Genomic DNA, 19222 nt, shown 5'->3' with positions numbered 1-19222 from the left:
GTAATGATTTTAAAGAGCAATTGGTCAAATACAGAAATGAAATAAAATGATTTAAACTGTGCGTGAAGCCCACAAATAGTAGATGTTAAGCACAAGATCATTAGTCGGGAAAAAACTCACCATCATCCTCATCCACACCTTCAGTGATGGCTTCCACTTCTCGCTGCTGGCAGTAGGTTCCTAGAGAAACCAAGAAAAATTATTTCAATGTTTAAATAATGACATATTTCACGAGAAATTTCTGGGTTTCTTTTTTTTTCCAAAGTCATGTCAACTTCTGAAATGAATTCCGCTTCTCATAGAACACAGGCAACTCTATGCACATTGTTTCCTTTTGTTTATTTTTTCCCCATTTTTTTAGAGTATTACTACTTGGAAGGAAATAAAACTAAAATAATAAATCATTAACACCTCTATGAAGATGACAAGACATCAGAAATGGACTTTTGCATAATTCTAATTTTGTATTTTCATTGCATTTTGGGTGGCTGGCATGTACCATTGCGGAAAGTGCCCTCATTTAAGATAATGCTAAGGGGAACATCAATTTTCATGCACAGATGAATGAAAATTCTTTAAAAAGCATTCTCTTAAGCTTTAAAAAGCAATTCAAACTTCATTCTCATCTCTTTGCAGTCTTTCACTTGAACTGATACAACCCAGGAATATGAAGGATAATTACTTCAAGTTAGGTAAAGGTATGCAAAATCTGTGAGGAAAGTACTTTGAACAAACACTTAATATCCAGACTCAAAAAAGTACTGTACTGAAGTGACCAAAAAAGATATATACTATGTATGAAATCTTACAGGAAAAAAAAAATCTACATCCCCATTTAGTTTGAGCTTTACTGCTAAATATCTTAGCTTACCCATTTACTTAATTCCCATCAATTTCACTCTTATAAAAGACATGATATCAGCAAAATGTACAAAACAGCCACGAGGCATGAAGTCATAATTTTGATTATCTTCAGGATAAGATAAGAAAATGTGATAGAAGCAAACAAACTCCCCGTCTTTAAAAAAAAAAAAAAAAAAACTTTTTAAAACAAACAAACAAACAAAAACCCCAACAACCCACAAACTACAAGAAAACACAAAAGAGAGGGTGTGCCCTGACCCCTGAACTCCAGGCCCCGCAGCTGGAATGTGAGGAAGCCGTGGCCCATCTCTACGACGTGCACCAGGGCGTTGAGGTAGTCCGAGGCCAGGATGAAGCAGTCGCCCGCCATCACGTTCCCCCAGCGGCCCAGCACCAGGTCCCCACACAGGCTCTCCTGCAGCGAGCGCGTCAGGTGCTCGTAGAAGATGGAGTTCAGGTTGTTGTCATCTGCACCTGTGTCGCAGGCAATTGGATACGTATCAGTATTTCATTCATTCACAATCAAGATTTGGTTTTACCCTCGTGAGCTCTTGCCTATTGTTTCTACTGGCTCCATCGGACTGGTGCTGACTTGTCATAGGTGGGGTATAAGTAGCATTACAGTCCACAAGCATGAAAATATGACTGCCAACACCTCATCTACAGCGAGTCAACGCTAGTCTACTGAAGCCTGCAGAGAACAGTAGCCGAAAGCTCATGAGAGTAAAATCAAACGTTGACTGAATCAAGGAATTTGCTTTTAAACGAAATTTACCAATCATTTAAACCTCTTCACACAACATCAAATATGTATATGAGGTTTGCCAGTTACAAATGAAAGTATCTCTACTCCCTAGTATTGCTAAAAATTCATATTCATTTTGTTATCACCACAAGGTCTAATTAATCCAGGGCAATTGCTTAGGAGATAAAGCATTGCTCTACAATGGATTTCTTCTTTTTTTTCTGCTGAGGAAGTCAATAAAATTTTACTTGCCTCAATTTTTATATGATTTCACTGCATTCAGACGTTACTAACTAATAAAAACTATAGCTCACATGCAAACTCAGTAGTCAATACTTCAACATGGATTATTAAAACAAACAAAACAGGCTTGTCACCAAGATATTTTATCCACACTAGTAGGAGCACCTACAACCTGGGGGAAAAAGTCTCTTACCTGGGTTTTTCTCCAGTTGAGTGGAGAGTTTGGTGTTGGAATGGTCCACTCTTTTGGTACTGCACAAAGGGATACATAAAAAATATGTAAGATGAACATGCATAGCTCGTCAATGGAAAGACTAGCATCAAACATCTTTACATTCTTCATTGACAGTGTGTAGCGCATTTTTCTTCTTCACAGAAGCCCTTCCATCATAATTTATACACTCAAAGTTCTTAACCAGGGAAAGAAACGGACTCATTAAATCTACAAAAGATCTGTCATGCCCTCAAAGAATTGATAAAAAAGACACATCATGATAACCAGTGATTTTTATGGCTCTGAAAATTGGAGGGCTCTACGAATGGAAGCTTGAGCATTGACCATTATACAAACAAAAAGGTTTTGCAAATTGAAGGCTTAGCAATAAAGGCTCTGAAAATAAAAGGGTAAAAGCCTCTGTATCACAAAAGGGTAAAAAAAAAAATGAGAACTATAGAGTTAACAAAAGAATCTGAAAGAAGGAAAAGGGGATTGGGGAAGTTTTAAGAACTTACTCCTTTTCTATCTGGATAAGAAAAATTAAATCTACTCAATTTTCATTATTTGGGAATTTGCACACATGCAAACACAAGCACAAACAAACATACAAACAAACAAATGTACTGTTACTCACTTGTAGTCTCTCTCCCAGAACTTCATTGGTCTGATATAGGAGGTGATAAATATTGCACTGCCGAGGATGGGGTTGAGAGGGGTGGAGAAAAACGCAGAGATGGCAGTCTGCACAAACAGCATGGCGGAGTCTGAGTGATTATGTTCTTATTAAGGATCATCACGCTTCCTATCAGATTTGTGACTTCAGTGGAATAAAGGTGATGCATCTATTTGAAAGGTATTTGAGCTGAAAAATTATCATACAGAAACTACCACTGTATACAACCATAGATTTTGCAAGCACAATATTTTGCAACCTGCGATTTGTCAGAAAACGTACATACCCCATTTACACACAAAGTTGGGCCCAGGAGCACTACAGAAGTGTTTCAAATTTAATATGCCCTTCTGAGTTTGTTCATACAGAGAATCACTGCTCGCTGAGACCACTGGGGATGAGGCTAAGAGGAGAATATAATTATCACAGTGACCTTTGTGTGTACAGGAACTTCTAGTATATAAAGTTTATGCATAGCGCATGCCACATACCACCTCCAAAGTGCTTTAAATGTTGGTGACCATTTTGACAGAGTTTAGACTGCTTCAGGAGCATTCCTGAACCAAACCTATAGAAGGGGCATAACTGTAGAGCGCTCCAGGGACCAAGTGTCCATTCACACAAAGTGTTTAGAGGGATTCAGGAGCACTTCTGGAGTGCTCTAAATGCCCTGTATGAATGGGGTATCAAAGACAGAATGAGAATAAAGTACTACTCCCTTCTTTATGAAGCAAAATCAGCAATCTCCCACCTTGGAGCCGATACATAATTGCACTTGTGTTGCAGGAGGCAATATCTTTGCATGTTAATCAGTGGACTAACAGTCCATGGCCATGGTATCATACAATCATTGTACCTTTTATAATTTGCAAACTATCTATTGAATCAAGCCCAAGGAGACAAACTTTCAAGCTCATCTAAGTGGCCTGACTGCAGATCCAAAATTTTACAATTTTTACTGGAAAAAAAAAGACAATCTTTATGAAGATCCCACAAAAACTGCTTTCTATATCTGTCGTGAATTCTTGCACTACAACACTAACGAAGATGATGACCAAAAAAAAAAAAAAAAAAAAAAAAAAAAGAAGAGGAAAAAGGATACGTGGAGCACTGAGGGGCTGGGCAAAGGCATGGAACGCTGATCCCCACGTGATCTGCCAGGGGGCGATGTAGGTGAACACAAACTTCAGCTTCAGCAGCCACTCGTAAATCTGGGGAAAAGGAAACAAAAAAACTCTGGTTAAATTCACCCATTCTACATACGATATGGAAAGAGGGCATGCATCCCATATAATAGTCCTGTATGTACAAGTAGCTGTGACTCCTTGACAATGCCTTCCATGTACATACAAATGTATTTTACATGTTTGGGTTCCTCATACAATGCCAATTTGTCATTACTAGAAATCTAATTTTCGCTGTTTACATCATATTTGATCATGTCTACGGCAAATTTTCTCCATGCCAAATGACAGAGATGATACGGGGTAAATTTACCTTTTCAAATGGAAACATTTCACTCGATTTGTCTTGACAAATCTGAACAAACTGTGACGAACCGAACAATCATTACCGCATGTTTCACTGATGGAACATCCTTATTCTACCTCAGGATAGACATTAATCCTTTGATATTGTTTTATGACACTGTTTCACTTCATAACATTTCTTTGCATAAGGCAGCTTCATATCTCCATATCAAGCAATAAGACATAAGTGGCAATCATATGTAGATGGTACTGTAAAAGCTGATATTTTCCCGAATGTTCTTGAATTTCGCGAATCACCGTTGGGTCGCGATTTAACAGCATGCAAAAAGATTGCCTTGCACATTAAAGTGATGGAGCGAACAAAGGTCTGTGCTCCCCTACTTCATGAAAATACATGTATGAAAAAAGTAACAGCTTTCACATGTCCATGTATTTACCTTTGACAGTAGGATGGACATGATGAAGTAATGGATGACAAAGTAATCCGTCAGGTAGGTGGTGGACCCAAAATTGAAGTCGTACTTGAAGAAGAGAGCAGTGAAGGCAAGGATGGGGTACTGACGGGCCGTGTCAGCGAAGGCTCCACGCAGCAGCTTCAGGCCGCACACGCTGATCAGAACGGCGCCACCGCTTTGGGTTCAAAGAATGAAAAGATGCATGGATATGATGGTGCTGTATTGCAAGATATAACACTGGGTTGACTACTGTCATATAAAGCAATGCAAAATTCATGGCAGTCATACTAGTTCTTTGTAAAGTGGCTTTATACCCTCGAGCATGATTATCAGTCTGAATTAATTGCAAATGACAGGATTTCCATATAACAACCAATATGAATAATAAATGTAAATACATAAATATGTCAATATAAATAAACAACTTCTTTATAATCTTCCAATTCTTTTGCTTTAACACATCACTATGACACATTCCATGTCAATAATAATAAAATGTCCAAACCACTTTTTATTTTGAATTTATTTTGACTCTGTAAACAGTGACACAGACATAAGTTTTTTGTTTTGTTTCAGTGTTGTGTTTGGCGTGTTTGTAAAATGAGAGCAAGTATGTAGGAGAATAACAGGCATAAGTTGATGTAACAGTAGTGTAACAGAATAGCTTAAGAGCTTACAATGGAGTGAACTCCTCTGCGATGCGTGGTCCTGACGTCGTGAGACCACTGATGAAGACCAACGGATAGAGGATGTGACGCTCGGCGAAGCACAGCCACACGTACAGCTTCTCAAACAGCATGATCTTGGCTGCATCTACGGCGAGGAGAGACCAGCATATGATAGAAATTGTTTCTCAAACAGCCATGTCTAGCTGTAGCCAGGTGTCGGGTTGGCCACGTTTGACATCAAGTTTTTGTTGTTTTTATTTGCTATCAGCCTATAGGCACATGTCCGACAGGTCCTTATTTAGTATAAATGGACAATAGCTTTTAAACAATTTCAGCAACACCTGGCAACAAACATACAATTAAGCTATAACTTAACTATATGATTAAAAAAAATAGTTTTGGCCAAAACTTGTTTGCCATTTTATAAAACAGATGATGCATATCTTTTTGTGCATCAACAGGACTAGTGTGCATGCGCTAACTACAATAGAAATACAATGTAAATCTAAACCCACTCGGCTGCACCTTGTGGGTCAAACAATCCAAGAGTTACATCATGCATGCGATTTCTGCTAATGCACTCAGACTTGTGCATGGAATAAGTTGCATGCTGCCTTACCTCTGACTTCAAACTGGTGGTACTCGCGGCTCTTGAGCAGCGGCTGGGAGAAGGCGGCGAAGGGGAGCTCCTTCCTGAGCTGGGGCAGGATGTAGTGGAGGAGGAAGCCTACTACAATGGCAATGATGAACAGCACGTGGCTGAGGTCCGGCTGGAGGGGAGTAGGGAATAGGGAGAGGGGGGAGAAGGTGTTAGATGAGTTCCACTACTGCTTTGAATAATCTACGATCTCTGATGATGATGTCCTTGGCTTATTACCATTGCAAGTCACAAAAGCTCCCAACATATTATTTGCATCCTACCGAGGTTACTCTTCTAAACTTCCGGGCTGTTGAAGAAACTATGTCCAGACAGGTTATATCAATATAGTTTGTGTCAATACACCGTAAAGAAGTCAATGGTCTTTATGTTAATGGCACCTGCTGGGCAAGAAATGTTTGCAAGAAACTACCACTGTCGCTCATTAGCCCCACCACCCAACCTGAAGTTTGCATTAGGCATTCAAAAAGTACATTGAATCCCCAGACATAGCAACTAATTGATGATTTGCCCTTCATCAATGTCAATATACACCATTTAATCAGTGTTTGAGTAATTCATGACTACCACAAAGGGAAATGGCATGACTATCAAAACAGCTCTCTTAGATTGCTTGGAAGAGAAAATATGTAACTGTGCAGACAGCAGATTTATTCTGAAGCAATTAATCATTGCTCCTTGCACAAATCACATGTTGCCATATGTATTGACGGCACAACCACAACACAGCTCCAGAAAATGAGGGGGTTGCATCGCCTTAGTATTTCAACACTGAATGCATGACCCTATTGCCATCCCATTATCACAGGAGAAGTTATTCTAGCCCCGCTTACCTGCAGCTCGGTGAAGACAGTACTGACATGGAGGGCGGTGACAAACGCTACCATCACAAGGCACACAATCAGGTCTGACTGCAGACGCTCGCTCTGCAGAACGTGAACAAAGGGCAAAAGGGCTAAGTCAACTTGAATTGAAATTACATCTTACGAACTGATATCTTACATATTTCCCGATGTGGAAGGCTCTATTTTCATCAAGACTTCAAATCTTTTCTATTGAACTAGCTTTCTGAGACTTTTACATGTTAAAGTGTACATACTGCCTTATCATTCATGTTTGCACAATAGGAGCAAAGAAAAGACAGTGACTCTATAAGTCTCGTATGTTCACATAAGAACAGTATATTGTATAGTATTCTCAGTGACAACTTTGTTGATCGCAATCTGACATAGAAAATGTCTCTGCCATGTGTGAAGAATGCGACAGCATAAATTCTTTAGGCTGGAAAAACTGTACAACGTATCAGATGGTTCCTAAACATGTGGAGGAGCAGAATCGGTGACATTGTGAGGATGAGGGTACGCATGGCTCTCCTCTTCCGGTGTTATATCTCATATCCATCCCTCTTCCTACCTTCTTCCATCTGAGAGCCAAACAAAAGGTGGAATGAGATGGAAGAAAAAAAGGGGGAGAATTTCAGATGGATGCGGGGGAGTGAGCCACTCACCACAGACTTCTTGAGCTTCTCCGGAAGAGGGTCCCTGATGGACTCCTCCTCCACGTCCTCGGTGCTCCCTCCCTGGTCCTCCGGCATCACATGCTCCTTGATGATGGACCTGGAGGTGGACATATAAGACAATTACAGTTTAGGATGACTGCACTCTCCATCCACACCTCAAGGCATATATGTGACCCTGCACCTCAAAACAAACAAAAAGTCGCCAGACATGGATTTTTAGTTAAGACCATATCCTGAAAGAGCTGACTTTAAGCTTTAAAATGATGTATAACTCAAATCAAATAGACTCTCCTAACCTATCTAAATATTGCAAAGAAAACGCAAACTCAGGAAAAGTGCGAACTGAGAAAAGAGGCTCTGAAGTACAGTGTCTATTCAAGCGCTTAATCTTTACCAAACCGTGCTGGCTGTGCGATGAATGGGACAAAAAACAGGAAGTAAACCACCAGAGTAACTACAATGAAGGGATTATCAGATTAAACTGAAATTAAACATGCCTCATTAACACATTCTGTCATTAATTAACGCCAACTTTCAAAGCAGTAGCACTATCGTTTCAAAAGTTATTAGAGTTGAAAGTGAAGAGTGTGGACAAGGTTTTTCAGAAATGAAAAAGGATTCTAAAGACACACCTAATCACACTATTCTACCAAAAATGTTCGAGATAAACTGCTAAAAAACACACTTTTCTGCCCGTTTTATGATACCAAATTTTAGCATGATGTACAAGAAGACCCGCTCTTTCAGAAAATATGAAAAAGTAAAGTTCAGCTAGGTTGACCAATTTCACTTATTTTCAGTCCTCACGCAAAATCAATGTGTGCGACTTTATGTTCGTTTTGAGGTGCACGGTCACATATTGTATTCCTTTTGTTGATACTGAAGTCTACCCTTGTTACTACCTCACAGAGGAGATGGTGATGATCAACTGCATACGCATAATTTTTGTGACACTCAACAATAATGAAGCCATATCACCATCAAACAATTAGGAGTAATCAACAAAACCTTACTTTATTTCTCCAGCACCATTTGTGCATCTCTTTCTCTAGAAGCTTCTCATCACATTGGTTTCTGGGAACCCATTTATATATTCATAACATCTGCAACAACAGCAACAGAGACTTCAACTCCCGCTCTCCAGCTTCAAGTCTAATTTCTCCTGCTTAAGGTGAACTTCCAATCCTCCCACTAAAATCAAGCTTTCTGGACTCTGGCCAAAAGGGAAGTTGCACTTTTGTAATTGGAGCCGATGGCCATTTTTACGGCATGAAACTTCTTGAACTGCCACTGGCATTCAATGCATTGTGTAGACAAAACCTTTTGCGTGCATTTTACCTTCACAAATTTTGGCTCCTTGTGAAATTTGCACAAGTCTCATGCATGCAAAAAATTTCTGGTTTTACAGAATAATTCTATATGTCTTTTCTACAGAGAACATTTTAGAAGAACAGGAAAGTAATCATCACTGGTGGAGGTGCTTGCCACACAGGTCCAATTGTGTGTTAAACTGTTTGAAGGGAAATCAGATGTAAGTGGTCTCCACAGACTGGCAGTCGCTTAGCTCAAGGGGTCAGCTAAAAAGGGAGCATGAAAGCATTCTACCGATCATGGGTAAGGGGAAGATGGCAAAGCCTGACTCACCAGACCACACCGGGATTGGAGGCACTTCGGCTGAGATGGTAGCTGAGGGCCACCGCCAGACCGCAGAACACGGAGAACAAGACGTGCTGGGATGATGCCGCATCCTGCCGGGACCAGAGAATGACAAGTATGAGAACACCCAGTGATATTTCATACACTGAAGTGTAGTCCACGAGGGATTTAACAGGTCGCAGCATGATTTTTGCCCTGCATCCCAAGAATTGTTTAACATTACACCATAGACACTATTATAAAACTTGCAAATGAGTGAAAAAAACAACAACAAAATGTCTAACACTACAAAATTATCTAGGTAAAGATTCTAATCCTTGGATTGCAGCATATTCATCGTGGTCAGAAAATCAAAATTTAGGCCGAGATGACATCAGACAGCATACAGAGAACTCTATAGCTTTTCATGGCCCTTTAGCAGGCACTGGACTCTTGCCACAAGGGACATGCTCATGATAAATGTGTTCAATCAAATGAATATTCATACAATATAAAGATTTTTCTCATTCTACATAAGTAACATGCTAAAATCTAAAATGCAGTGTCCTCTGTTCTTCTCATGCCTCCTTGTTCATTCACAATCTCACTCCAATACATTCCAATCACCAGAGATTTTTGACACAGAGATGACAAAATTTTAGAGTCTCCATTCTATACTATTCAAGTGTAGTTCATTGCCTAGAGCACAAAAATAAACACTTGCAATGTTGGCAATCTCAATGTTTGCCTTTACATTAGAATTTCTTATCTAAAACAACTATGTACTGTTCTTATAGCTAGCTTTGAAAAATTTTCAGAAATATTTTTTCACCTGAAGGCCACCATAGGCAAACCCGCATAGAATCAGTACAGCTATTACACTACGCAACACTGTATAGGCAGCAGCACCTAGACCAGTGGTACCTGAAGAGGAGATGATAAAATCAAAATAAAAAATATGAGCATATGAATCTGAAAATATGAAGAAATAACCATCACAAGGAAAATATTGACCTCAAATTTGGCTCATAAAATAGATATACACTGTGTATTGCCACTGTGGATGCGCTGAAGGGGGAATATTGCTGATCAGCCAAGTTTGTGACTGTTATCACCTTAGATAATGAAATCACCGACAAAAAATTCCATGAAAAATTTGCGTAATGATAGCTATTATACAGGTAAATGTTCTTGGTCCCTACAACTGTAAAACTCTGCATCAGATTAATAATTCAAGGGCATATACAAGTGTATCACAAAATTATGCACAACTGCTGACAAATGCATTGATGTATTACATAGTACATGCTTGCTCATAAAAAAACACATCATTATAATATATCACGATTTCATACACGTACGCATTAATGTCATAACATACAGCATTATTGAAATTTCATGTGAGAGTACATCAATGTCATAACATATCATATAATTTTTACACAGCTGCACACAAATGTGTTACGCTATTCTTTAATTTATGATACCTGTACAGGAGGTGATGATAATATATCATGTAATATCATACAGCTGATGCTGGATCCACAGTACAAAAACATCTGTGAGTACTGTATACACCAAATATTTCGCGAGGGTTTTATTTTCGTGAAATTTGCAAGTCAAGAGCTATTCGCGAAATTAAAGAACTCTGATCCTGATCTGATCCCGATATGATTGTGACATATGCATATACTAATTTTTCCATTCAGTACAGGACTCCACGATTGCAAATTTAACCATTTGCAAAATTGTTGGAAAGTCCGGATTCGCGAAAACTTAGACTCGCTAAACATATGGCAAATACAGTATCCTGGCAGGGACAACTGTAATCTGACGTGGCCACTTACCACTGCCGCCAAATATGTGAATGTCTATCGTCTCCAGCAGATACATGACGAACGTATTGCACTGAGGAAGCAACCCTACCAGGAAGACCAGTGGAAAGAATAGGACGAACACTGCCAAGACAAAGATAAATGGAAATAATAGTTAAGCATTAAGTTGATAACAGCGAGAGTGAGATAGAGAGATAGAGAAAATTACGGCAAACTTCATCCCTTTTACATGAAATAATGTTAAAGGGATCATATAGTTTAGGTTGAGACCTAATTTCAGGTTTCTAAAATTTTTAGGTGAGATAATGAGAAATCTCTTATGAAATATAAAAGAGCATGTAATTCCTTGAGGAATTCAACATTTATTTGATGAAAACTGGTTTTGAAATGGCTGAGATATCCAAAACAGAGCGATTCTATAAAGTGTGGGACCCACTTTTTATTACGATCGTTTTGTTTTACTTTGTTTTTGGATGTTTTAGTCATTCCAAACCCGATTTTCACTAAATAAACTTTGTATTCGTCTTAAAATGGTATGCTCTGTACCATTTCATAAGGGTTTTCTTGGTTTCTCGCAAAAAGTTAAAAGCTCAGTTCTCATCTCCACCAATACTGTACCATCCCTTTAAAGTAGTAAGTGGGTGACAAAGACAGAGAGAAACTTCATTATTTTCCATATGAAACATCAAAATATCATCTGATTTAAAGTCAAAATAACAGCAGGCAAAATCCCTGTTCTGGCAGATATCAGTTTTTCCTCTTTACTGCAAGCGACAAACAAAAACATTCACACAGATTTAATGAACCCCCACAGGAAGTGATTTGGCCATTCATCACCTCACTGGAAAACTTAAGGGCTATTTTTTCAGCATACGTCTTCAGAATACTTGGAATGCAAAAAAAAAAAAAAAAAAAAAAAAAAAAAAAAAAAAAAAAACGAGAAGAATATATCACATTTTCATTATAAAAACTTTCTTAATTTTGATGAAGAAAAAAATGCTTAATATTGTAAAAGCATTCACACACTAAATTGGCACCTCTGCAACCATGACCTTTGACCCACCTATGAGGAGATCCCTTGCAAAGAGGAGGAGTGCCTGACTCGTGAAGGGGAAGCCGTAGATGTCAAACATCCGGTCGTAGAGATTGGGCTGGGTACTGCAGTAGTCTAGGAGGAGGATGAGGCTGCAGCAGAGGCAGAAGTAGAGGGGTCTGCTGTACGCTATCACGGGATTGTGCCCCTGCAGAGAGAACGAGAGTGATGGATGACGATGATGACAATGATGAAATGGAGGAACAACAAGATCAGTTAACCTATTGACTCTCAGATAATGCAATTAACCATTGGGTTGAATGAAAATGAAATCCAAATATATAAATTGAGTAAACGTAGCAATAATAGCAGAACACATTAGAGGAGTTAAAGGAAAATCAGACAATCCTTTCAAAAGCTGTGAATTTTTTGTTTCGGTGCCACCATCTCTGAATGAGAAGACTAAAACAGTTTGTAAAGTCACGCATTGACAGTGATACTAAAAAAAAAATATATATAAAGAAAATTTCACAAAAGTCCTTCTTTTTAATGAAAAGTACACATTCCTTCCTCTTGATACTGACATAAGGGTTGATATAATTCCCTTTTTTCTGAAAGAGGTAAGTCAAGTGTTTTTTCACTGTGTTAAAAAATGAAGAGCTGCTAAATTCTCTTCACATTTTGTTTTTATTGTCCATGTGTGATGTCTCAAAATAACGTAGTCTTTTCATCCAGTGATGGAAAATATTTGTTTTGATTTTGAGGTGTCAAGCAATGATGGGTACAACACATCCACAAATTTGACAGCCTTTTTAATCTATGGCTGCCACTGCATGTAATTTCATGGCAAAATATGTTTGTTGAGCACTCCTGTCAGCCCAATTCAATATGTGTTGTAGGTATAAACATACATTTTAATTTGTCAAAATATGTGATGTGCCAATATGTGTCTGATATTGCTGGTATTGTGGGAACTGTACTTACATGCATTGGAGAGGCAGCATCTGGTTGAACACTCTGAAGAGAGAGAAAAAAAAAATAATGAAACATATTACCTTATAAAACCATTGAAATAATCTCCAGAAATGGAACCTAAAAAAATAAGTGTTTTTTTTGTTGTTTTTTTTTTTTTGTGTGTGTGTATAGTCATCAGCAGCATGTAGCAGTGCTGTGTTTATTTGTTCCTTTTGTATGATCCTTTCTTTTGATCATTTCAATGAGAACCAAGTGTTGGTTGGCACAAATAAGCTAAACAAATGTGATCTGGGCCACGTTGCAAGAAAGTTGCAATCAATTGCAAATAATTGCTAATTTTGAAACAACCATTCTGATTGGCTCAGGGTCTGCCCTATTAAGAAGACATGCATGCAACAATGATTTTGATTGGCCAGTGACAATCAGTTGCAAGTTGCGTTTAAACGCAAAGTTTCTAGCAACGGGGCCCTGGTATTGTTTAATCTATTGCTTGAGAAGTCATTGGTCTTTTTTTTTTTCAGAGCATCTCGCTCATGAATCAAGGTTACTTCGGTCAAAGCTCTCCTCTTTCGGTCGATTCGAGTGCTGGATGATAACATCTTCTTCAGCCACACCCACTCACCTTGAGGAGGGAGTACTGACAACTTGCGATGATGAGGCAGAACCAGAAGACCCAGAAGTCGTAGAGAAAGCCTTGGTTCATCACGGCAAAGCCTAGGAGGGAGACTAGTACTGCTAGAAACACAGCAAAGAGACTCTCCGCTTTCGTCCGATTCCTGGAACGTGGGGGGAGCAAGAGAAGATCACACTGGCATTAAAGGGACTCAATACTGGAGTCACAATTGAAGTGCACCTGCAACACATTGCAATCAAATACACAAGATCTCTAAAAAATTGTATCTCCATTCGTAGAGTTCCTGCATGTGTACTGTAGTAAGAAGAGAGCATATGATTGTGGACTCAAATTTCTGAAATATAAAGGTTTCAGGATATCTTTAACAATAATATTACCTCTCTTGCAGCACTGGAGTTGCTAAACATGAATACACCACAAGATCTCACCACACTTTTTCCTCCCAAGCTGACTCGGACAATGAATTATCATTTCAATTCGTTACAAATGGTGAGACCCAATAATAAATATGTAAAGTGTACATTCAAACATTGTGTCCTTGTCCATGAGCATAGTTTAGCTTATGAATATTTTCTTCCTAGAGGAAGTTTTTATGGTGTGACATCAAAATAATCACACCCATTTCAGTCATCATGGCCATTTAATAGTCTCTGGATAAGACATTTTGTTGGTGAATGTATGAACCAGCAGTTAACAAGGGATACTCCAAGTGAAACATGGGTGATGTTGGAAAGGTATGCAGAAACACAGTTGTTACCAACAACAGAGGAAAAAATTTAAAGCCATTTAATAAGTCTTGTTACAGTAAGTATAGAGTCTCTACTTCATTGTCTGACAAGTATCCATTTCTTTACAATTTAAGTTGATTGTGAGGTAAATAATTACAACCAACTTGTACTGACCTGTCAAAGAGAGCCAGGAATGCTAGTCGGTCAAAGCTGACCCGTATTGACCGCCACGGCAGGACCCAGAAGCGGTAGTTGTGCAGCACCTTGACCTTGTTGTCGCGGCGAATCCAGCGGTCCGAGGTCCCGCCCCCTCCGGCCGCCGCTGCTGACCGGCTTCCCAGGCTATGCATCTCCTCGTAGGTGCTGCTGGAGTCGATGTTGGGGTAGTGGTCGAAGAAGCCCGTGAACGTGCCCTCCCACTGCTGCGGGTCGGTCAGCCGGTCGAGAATGTTGGTCGGAAGGTCCATGTCGAGGGCACTGGGTGCCCCTGTGCTGCCCCCTCCGGAGGTGCTGCTGATGGCCCGCAGAGCCCGAGGAGGGGGGCGGGGCTTGGGGACAGAGATGACGGTGGAGTCTGAGTGGGAGCTGGAAGTCTCCTCCCTGGCAAACACAAGGGGAACACATGATAAACATTCAAAATGGACTAAACAAAATAAAGATCAATAAAACATATCTAAGTCCTATGCAACATGAGTGGAAGCCTTTGGAAAAGTGCATAAGCAGTTGCTTCTTGTCAAAACTTGATAAGCATGTCATGACTTCACTATCTGGTTCTGCAAAGTTATCCAATTCAACTATAAACTTGAATTTCAATAAATTTCTATTTCAGTTCATTTATTGGAGAGGGAGGTTTTACACCAGAGAAATTAAATGGGCTCATCACCCTCCCCCCGCCAAACCCACTGAGCGTTGCCCAGCCCGAAAACGGGTAAAAAGTGGATGGAGAGTGACAGTGAAATCTGCTTTATTTCACTGCTCCGAGAAACACATACACACATATTTTTTTTTTTTTAATACTACTTTCAATGTTGAGCACTCTGTTGGCAATGGATGTACTTCCAAAAGAAGTGTGAAACATTTATTGGTCTGTGAGCCACAGGTCCCATCGACACAAAGTGAACCAAAACACCACAGATTGTGAGATATAGACCAGAGATTCAGGGATGGCAAAGGGTGACTTACCACTCATTGCTGGTGGACTCTTTAGGAGGGGACGGCGACACCTCAGGAGACTGATTCAACTCAGGTTCGATTCTCTGGGCCACTCCGGAGCTGTTCTCCCCAAATGTATATGTCATCCAGTTACCTGTTTGAGACAAAGGCAAACACACACACCAACAAACACATAAGCATCTTTCAACTTTGAAGTGCATGATAACTTATTTGATCATTAAAGCTGGTTCATCAACATATTTCCACAAAACTTCACTACATCACAGCTTTAATTATCCTACTCGTCTACTACGTTTCTGGGTTTTTTTGATACACCAACACTCACCATACTCATCCTGGAAGCAGTGGACGGAGCCCGGGGAGGTGTCGTTGTGATTGGTGGCCATGTAGCGCCCCTCCCCTCTGGACAGCATGGTGAGGGCGGCGGCGTGGGGGGACGTATTCGGCAGGATGCCCCTCCTACCAGGGGTGTCAGCTGCAGGGAGGATGGTGTGGTGGTTTCACCAAGGTGAACACTCTTTCATGAATACCACTAATATTCCAACATATAAGTAAACTCATAAAGATTCTTACTTTAATCACCTCTGCCAAAGATATTACGTTTGTGCCACTGTTTGTTTGTCTGTAGTGATATCATATAAAAAATGTATGAAAAGAGATTGATGAAACTTTAGCTTCACTGTGAAATAAGGATCAAGTGATTAGTTTATATAGGTAGTCTTAATCTGGTTCCAGGGTTTTGTTCAAAGAAAGCATGCACAGTTCTATGGTATCAGTGACCCTATGGCAGAGCTGGAGGTTTGCACCATCCAACTATTTCTCATTTCCTTCTTCTTCTTTCTTCACAAAAAAATGCATCATAGTAACTGTAGCAATTTCACCATTTTCACCAACGATATGTTACTTCTCGCAGTTATCAGCAATTAATCAATCACTTCAAGACATGGGAACTCACCATAGAATTAATGCATGTCTCATACCACTCCCATAAGCAAAGAGTTAATACATATTTAATTACCATCACAAAGGGCATTACCTCCATGGACTATGTACAATGCTAACTCTCTCAGAAACACCAACTCACAATGGCAATGATTACATAATGTCCCCTTGGATCTTAAAGGGGTGGTATGGTTTTGGTTGAGACCTGGCTTCGGGTTTCTAACTTTTTTGGTGAGATAGTGAGAAACCTTTCTTGAAATATAAAAGAGCATGTAATTTAAGGAGGAATTCAACGTTAATTTTATGAAAATCAGTTTTTGAAATCCCTGAGATATCCAAAACAAAGTGATAGTAATGAAAGGTAGGACCCATCATTTATCAGGATTGCTTTGTTTTACTTTGTTTTTGGATATCTCAGCCATTTCCCAACCGATTTTCATCAAATGAACTCTGAATTGCTCTTTAAAGAATCATATGCACTTTGACATTTCATAAGTGGTTTCTTAGTATCTTGAGTTAAAAGTTGAAAGCTCAATCCTCATCTCCACCAATACTATACCATCCCTCTAACTGATATGTTGATAATAATGAATGTGATGGAAGTACTTGTTGAATCGGAGTGGTGCCTCCTGGCAGAGGACTCCCCGGACGGCCTCCTCTGCCTCCTCTCCTCTGCGGACGGGGACCCGTGGTAGGTCCTGTTCCTCATCCGTTGTCTGGACTCGCTGGTGGCGCTCACGTAGCGGGCCTGCCACCGCCGCCGCCTTCGGAAGTTTGGGTTCACTGCAAAGTAGGAGGAGAGCTGATGAATTGTCTGTCCCTTGCTTAATCCCCTTCCTAGACAGTCGAGGTACTCAAATTTGAGAAGCTTGAGTCTCTCGCATCAGGCAGGCACGGACTGTCCAGTTATCATCCGAGACTGATTATCAAATTTTACCGCTTGACAAAAGCTGATGATTATCAAACTTCTGATGTTTGAAAGCATACCAAATGATCGCATCATGGACATTGGCCACCACACTTACATCTGGAAATAAATCTCATATCAGTGTTGAGATCGCAGGCTACAGTTGCTACTCCAATCTACTGCCACCACTTCACTCACAGAAGCAACGCGGATCCCCAATCTGCACACAGCTCGTATCGCATCGAGGACTGCAGCATTTTTCCTCCTGCCCCATGTCTGGACACTAATTGCCAATGAACAAAGATCAATCAAACCCCTAAATCTCTACTGTAGCACCATATGGCACCATGTGGTACCATCAGTACTACAGAGGCAATGGCTGATCTTGACTCTCCCTACCACATATAAATGTAAACATTTCGTCACTAGCAGGCGAGTCCGCACACTGACTATACGGTACGTGCAAATGAATAAGGTGATCTCACGCACCCACATGCAACATGCAGAGGTCATGCAGGGTCATATATTGGTGTCGACTTGTGCATCTCTGGTAATGAAGACTTACTGTGTAGCAAGCAAAGGGTAGGGAGGTAATTGCATCTAATTTTTCCCTTTTCATCATGACAAAAACACTGTCATGTTACAATAGAAATGCATCTCCAGAGCTTATAACTTCCTATTTCTTTTCTTAACATCTAACAACTGCTGAGAAAATCTGCCAAACTATAGTAGTTTGGAGATAGAGATAGTGTTCCATGTTTCCCGTGTACAATCAAACAGAGCTCCCGCTGTGTATCGGCACAGTATCGTCAACTCACTGTTTTGATCAACACATTTTTGCGGAAATTAGATAGTGCCGCTGCTGTAAAAGAGTTTTTACAGTTGCATGCGATAGCGAGAATTTGAGAAGAGATGAGAGCACAGTAGACTGTCTTACCAGCTCCTTCCAGCTGGGACCGGAAGGAGTCCTCCCTCAGCATCTTCCGCATCATCTTGCTCAGGATGTGGTTGCTGACCACCGTGCCGTCAGGGGCGACGTAGCGCTCATCGTAAGCGGCCGAATCTTCACCTGCAAAAGAAAACCCTCATGTGGAGTAATCTTGATATCCAAGCTCTACAGTCACATTCATAGGCCTTGCCACAAGCAACACAGCTTTTTCTCATAGACTCTCATTCCATGCATTTGAAAATTGTGAAAAAATAAATGTGACTGAAACTCATGTATACGAAACACATTTCCTTCATTTCATTTTTTTTTTTGTTTTTGGCAAACAGATTACTCTCCCATTCCAGATTGCACTTAAACATATGGCTCTTACTGCTTGATGCAGTGCTTTAATTTACAATGACAGATCATACTGTACAACAGGAGTTCTATCTGTAGAGAAAATAGTAAACTGGAATTTAGTTTGAAGAAAAAAAATGCAAACATAAAGAAATTATTGAACAGCAGGAAAAAAGACTAACAACAGGATACACATCACAGACAAAGATTTCAATATTGTTTCATAAGGCAGGGTAATATAAAATCCCTTACTTGTGCTTCGCTCCACAACGGCTCTGCGCTTTGGTATGGCGCCCTCTCTTGTCCTGTCGTGCGAGCGGTCGCTACTCCGTGCGTCAAAGGTACTCGTGCTGGCTGCTTCTTCACTGGGGCCTGGTTGCCCTGAAAATTGAAGAGAAGAGTGATTACTGCATGGTCATATCAAATACAGTACAACAGCAATGTCATACTTCAGACCACAGCAGAAAGAGCATCTTATCAGTTTTACACCCACCTCCACTTCTGACCACATCCCTCTCAATCCGCCCCCTCCACCTGTCCCTC

The 19222-nt window shown here is 40.1% G+C and overlaps 1 protein-coding gene across 1 annotated transcript in view; it reads right to left on the bottom strand.

The window, feature by feature from the left end:
• The window catches only part of LOC140236389 (pecanex-like protein 1), a 128475-nt gene that overhangs the window by 70262 nt on the left and 38991 nt on the right, over positions 1–19222 (bottom strand). The window contains exons 7-28 of the mRNA XM_072316328.1: positions 18932–19060; positions 18332–18463; positions 17094–17270; positions 15871–16020; positions 15555–15678; positions 14547–14972; positions 13633–13786; positions 13020–13052; positions 12066–12243; positions 11015–11125; positions 10000–10091; positions 9177–9280; positions 7521–7629; positions 6847–6939; positions 5975–6125; positions 5365–5500; positions 4670–4862; positions 3845–3953; positions 2704–2833; positions 2046–2104; positions 1123–1338; positions 121–180 (exon numbers count right to left, since the gene is read on the bottom strand). Of these exons, the coding sequence (XP_072172429.1) occupies positions 121–180; positions 1123–1338; positions 2046–2104; positions 2704–2833; positions 3845–3953; positions 4670–4862; positions 5365–5500; positions 5975–6125; positions 6847–6939; positions 7521–7629; positions 9177–9280; positions 10000–10091; positions 11015–11125; positions 12066–12243; positions 13020–13052; positions 13633–13786; positions 14547–14972; positions 15555–15678; positions 15871–16020; positions 17094–17270; positions 18332–18463; positions 18932–19060 (3066 nt within the window). The remainder of the gene's footprint in view (positions 1–120; positions 181–1122; positions 1339–2045; positions 2105–2703; positions 2834–3844; positions 3954–4669; positions 4863–5364; positions 5501–5974; positions 6126–6846; positions 6940–7520; positions 7630–9176; positions 9281–9999; positions 10092–11014; positions 11126–12065; positions 12244–13019; positions 13053–13632; positions 13787–14546; positions 14973–15554; positions 15679–15870; positions 16021–17093; positions 17271–18331; positions 18464–18931; positions 19061–19222) is intronic.

This window comes from Diadema setosum, chromosome 1 (genome assembly GCF_964275005.1).
Source record: "Diadema setosum chromosome 1, eeDiaSeto1, whole genome shotgun sequence".
NCBI classification, from domain to species: Eukaryota; Metazoa; Echinodermata; class Echinoidea; order Diadematoida; family Diadematidae; genus Diadema; species Diadema setosum.
The sequence above is the reverse complement of the archived record's forward strand: the minus strand, read 5'-3'. Positions and strand labels throughout refer to the sequence as shown.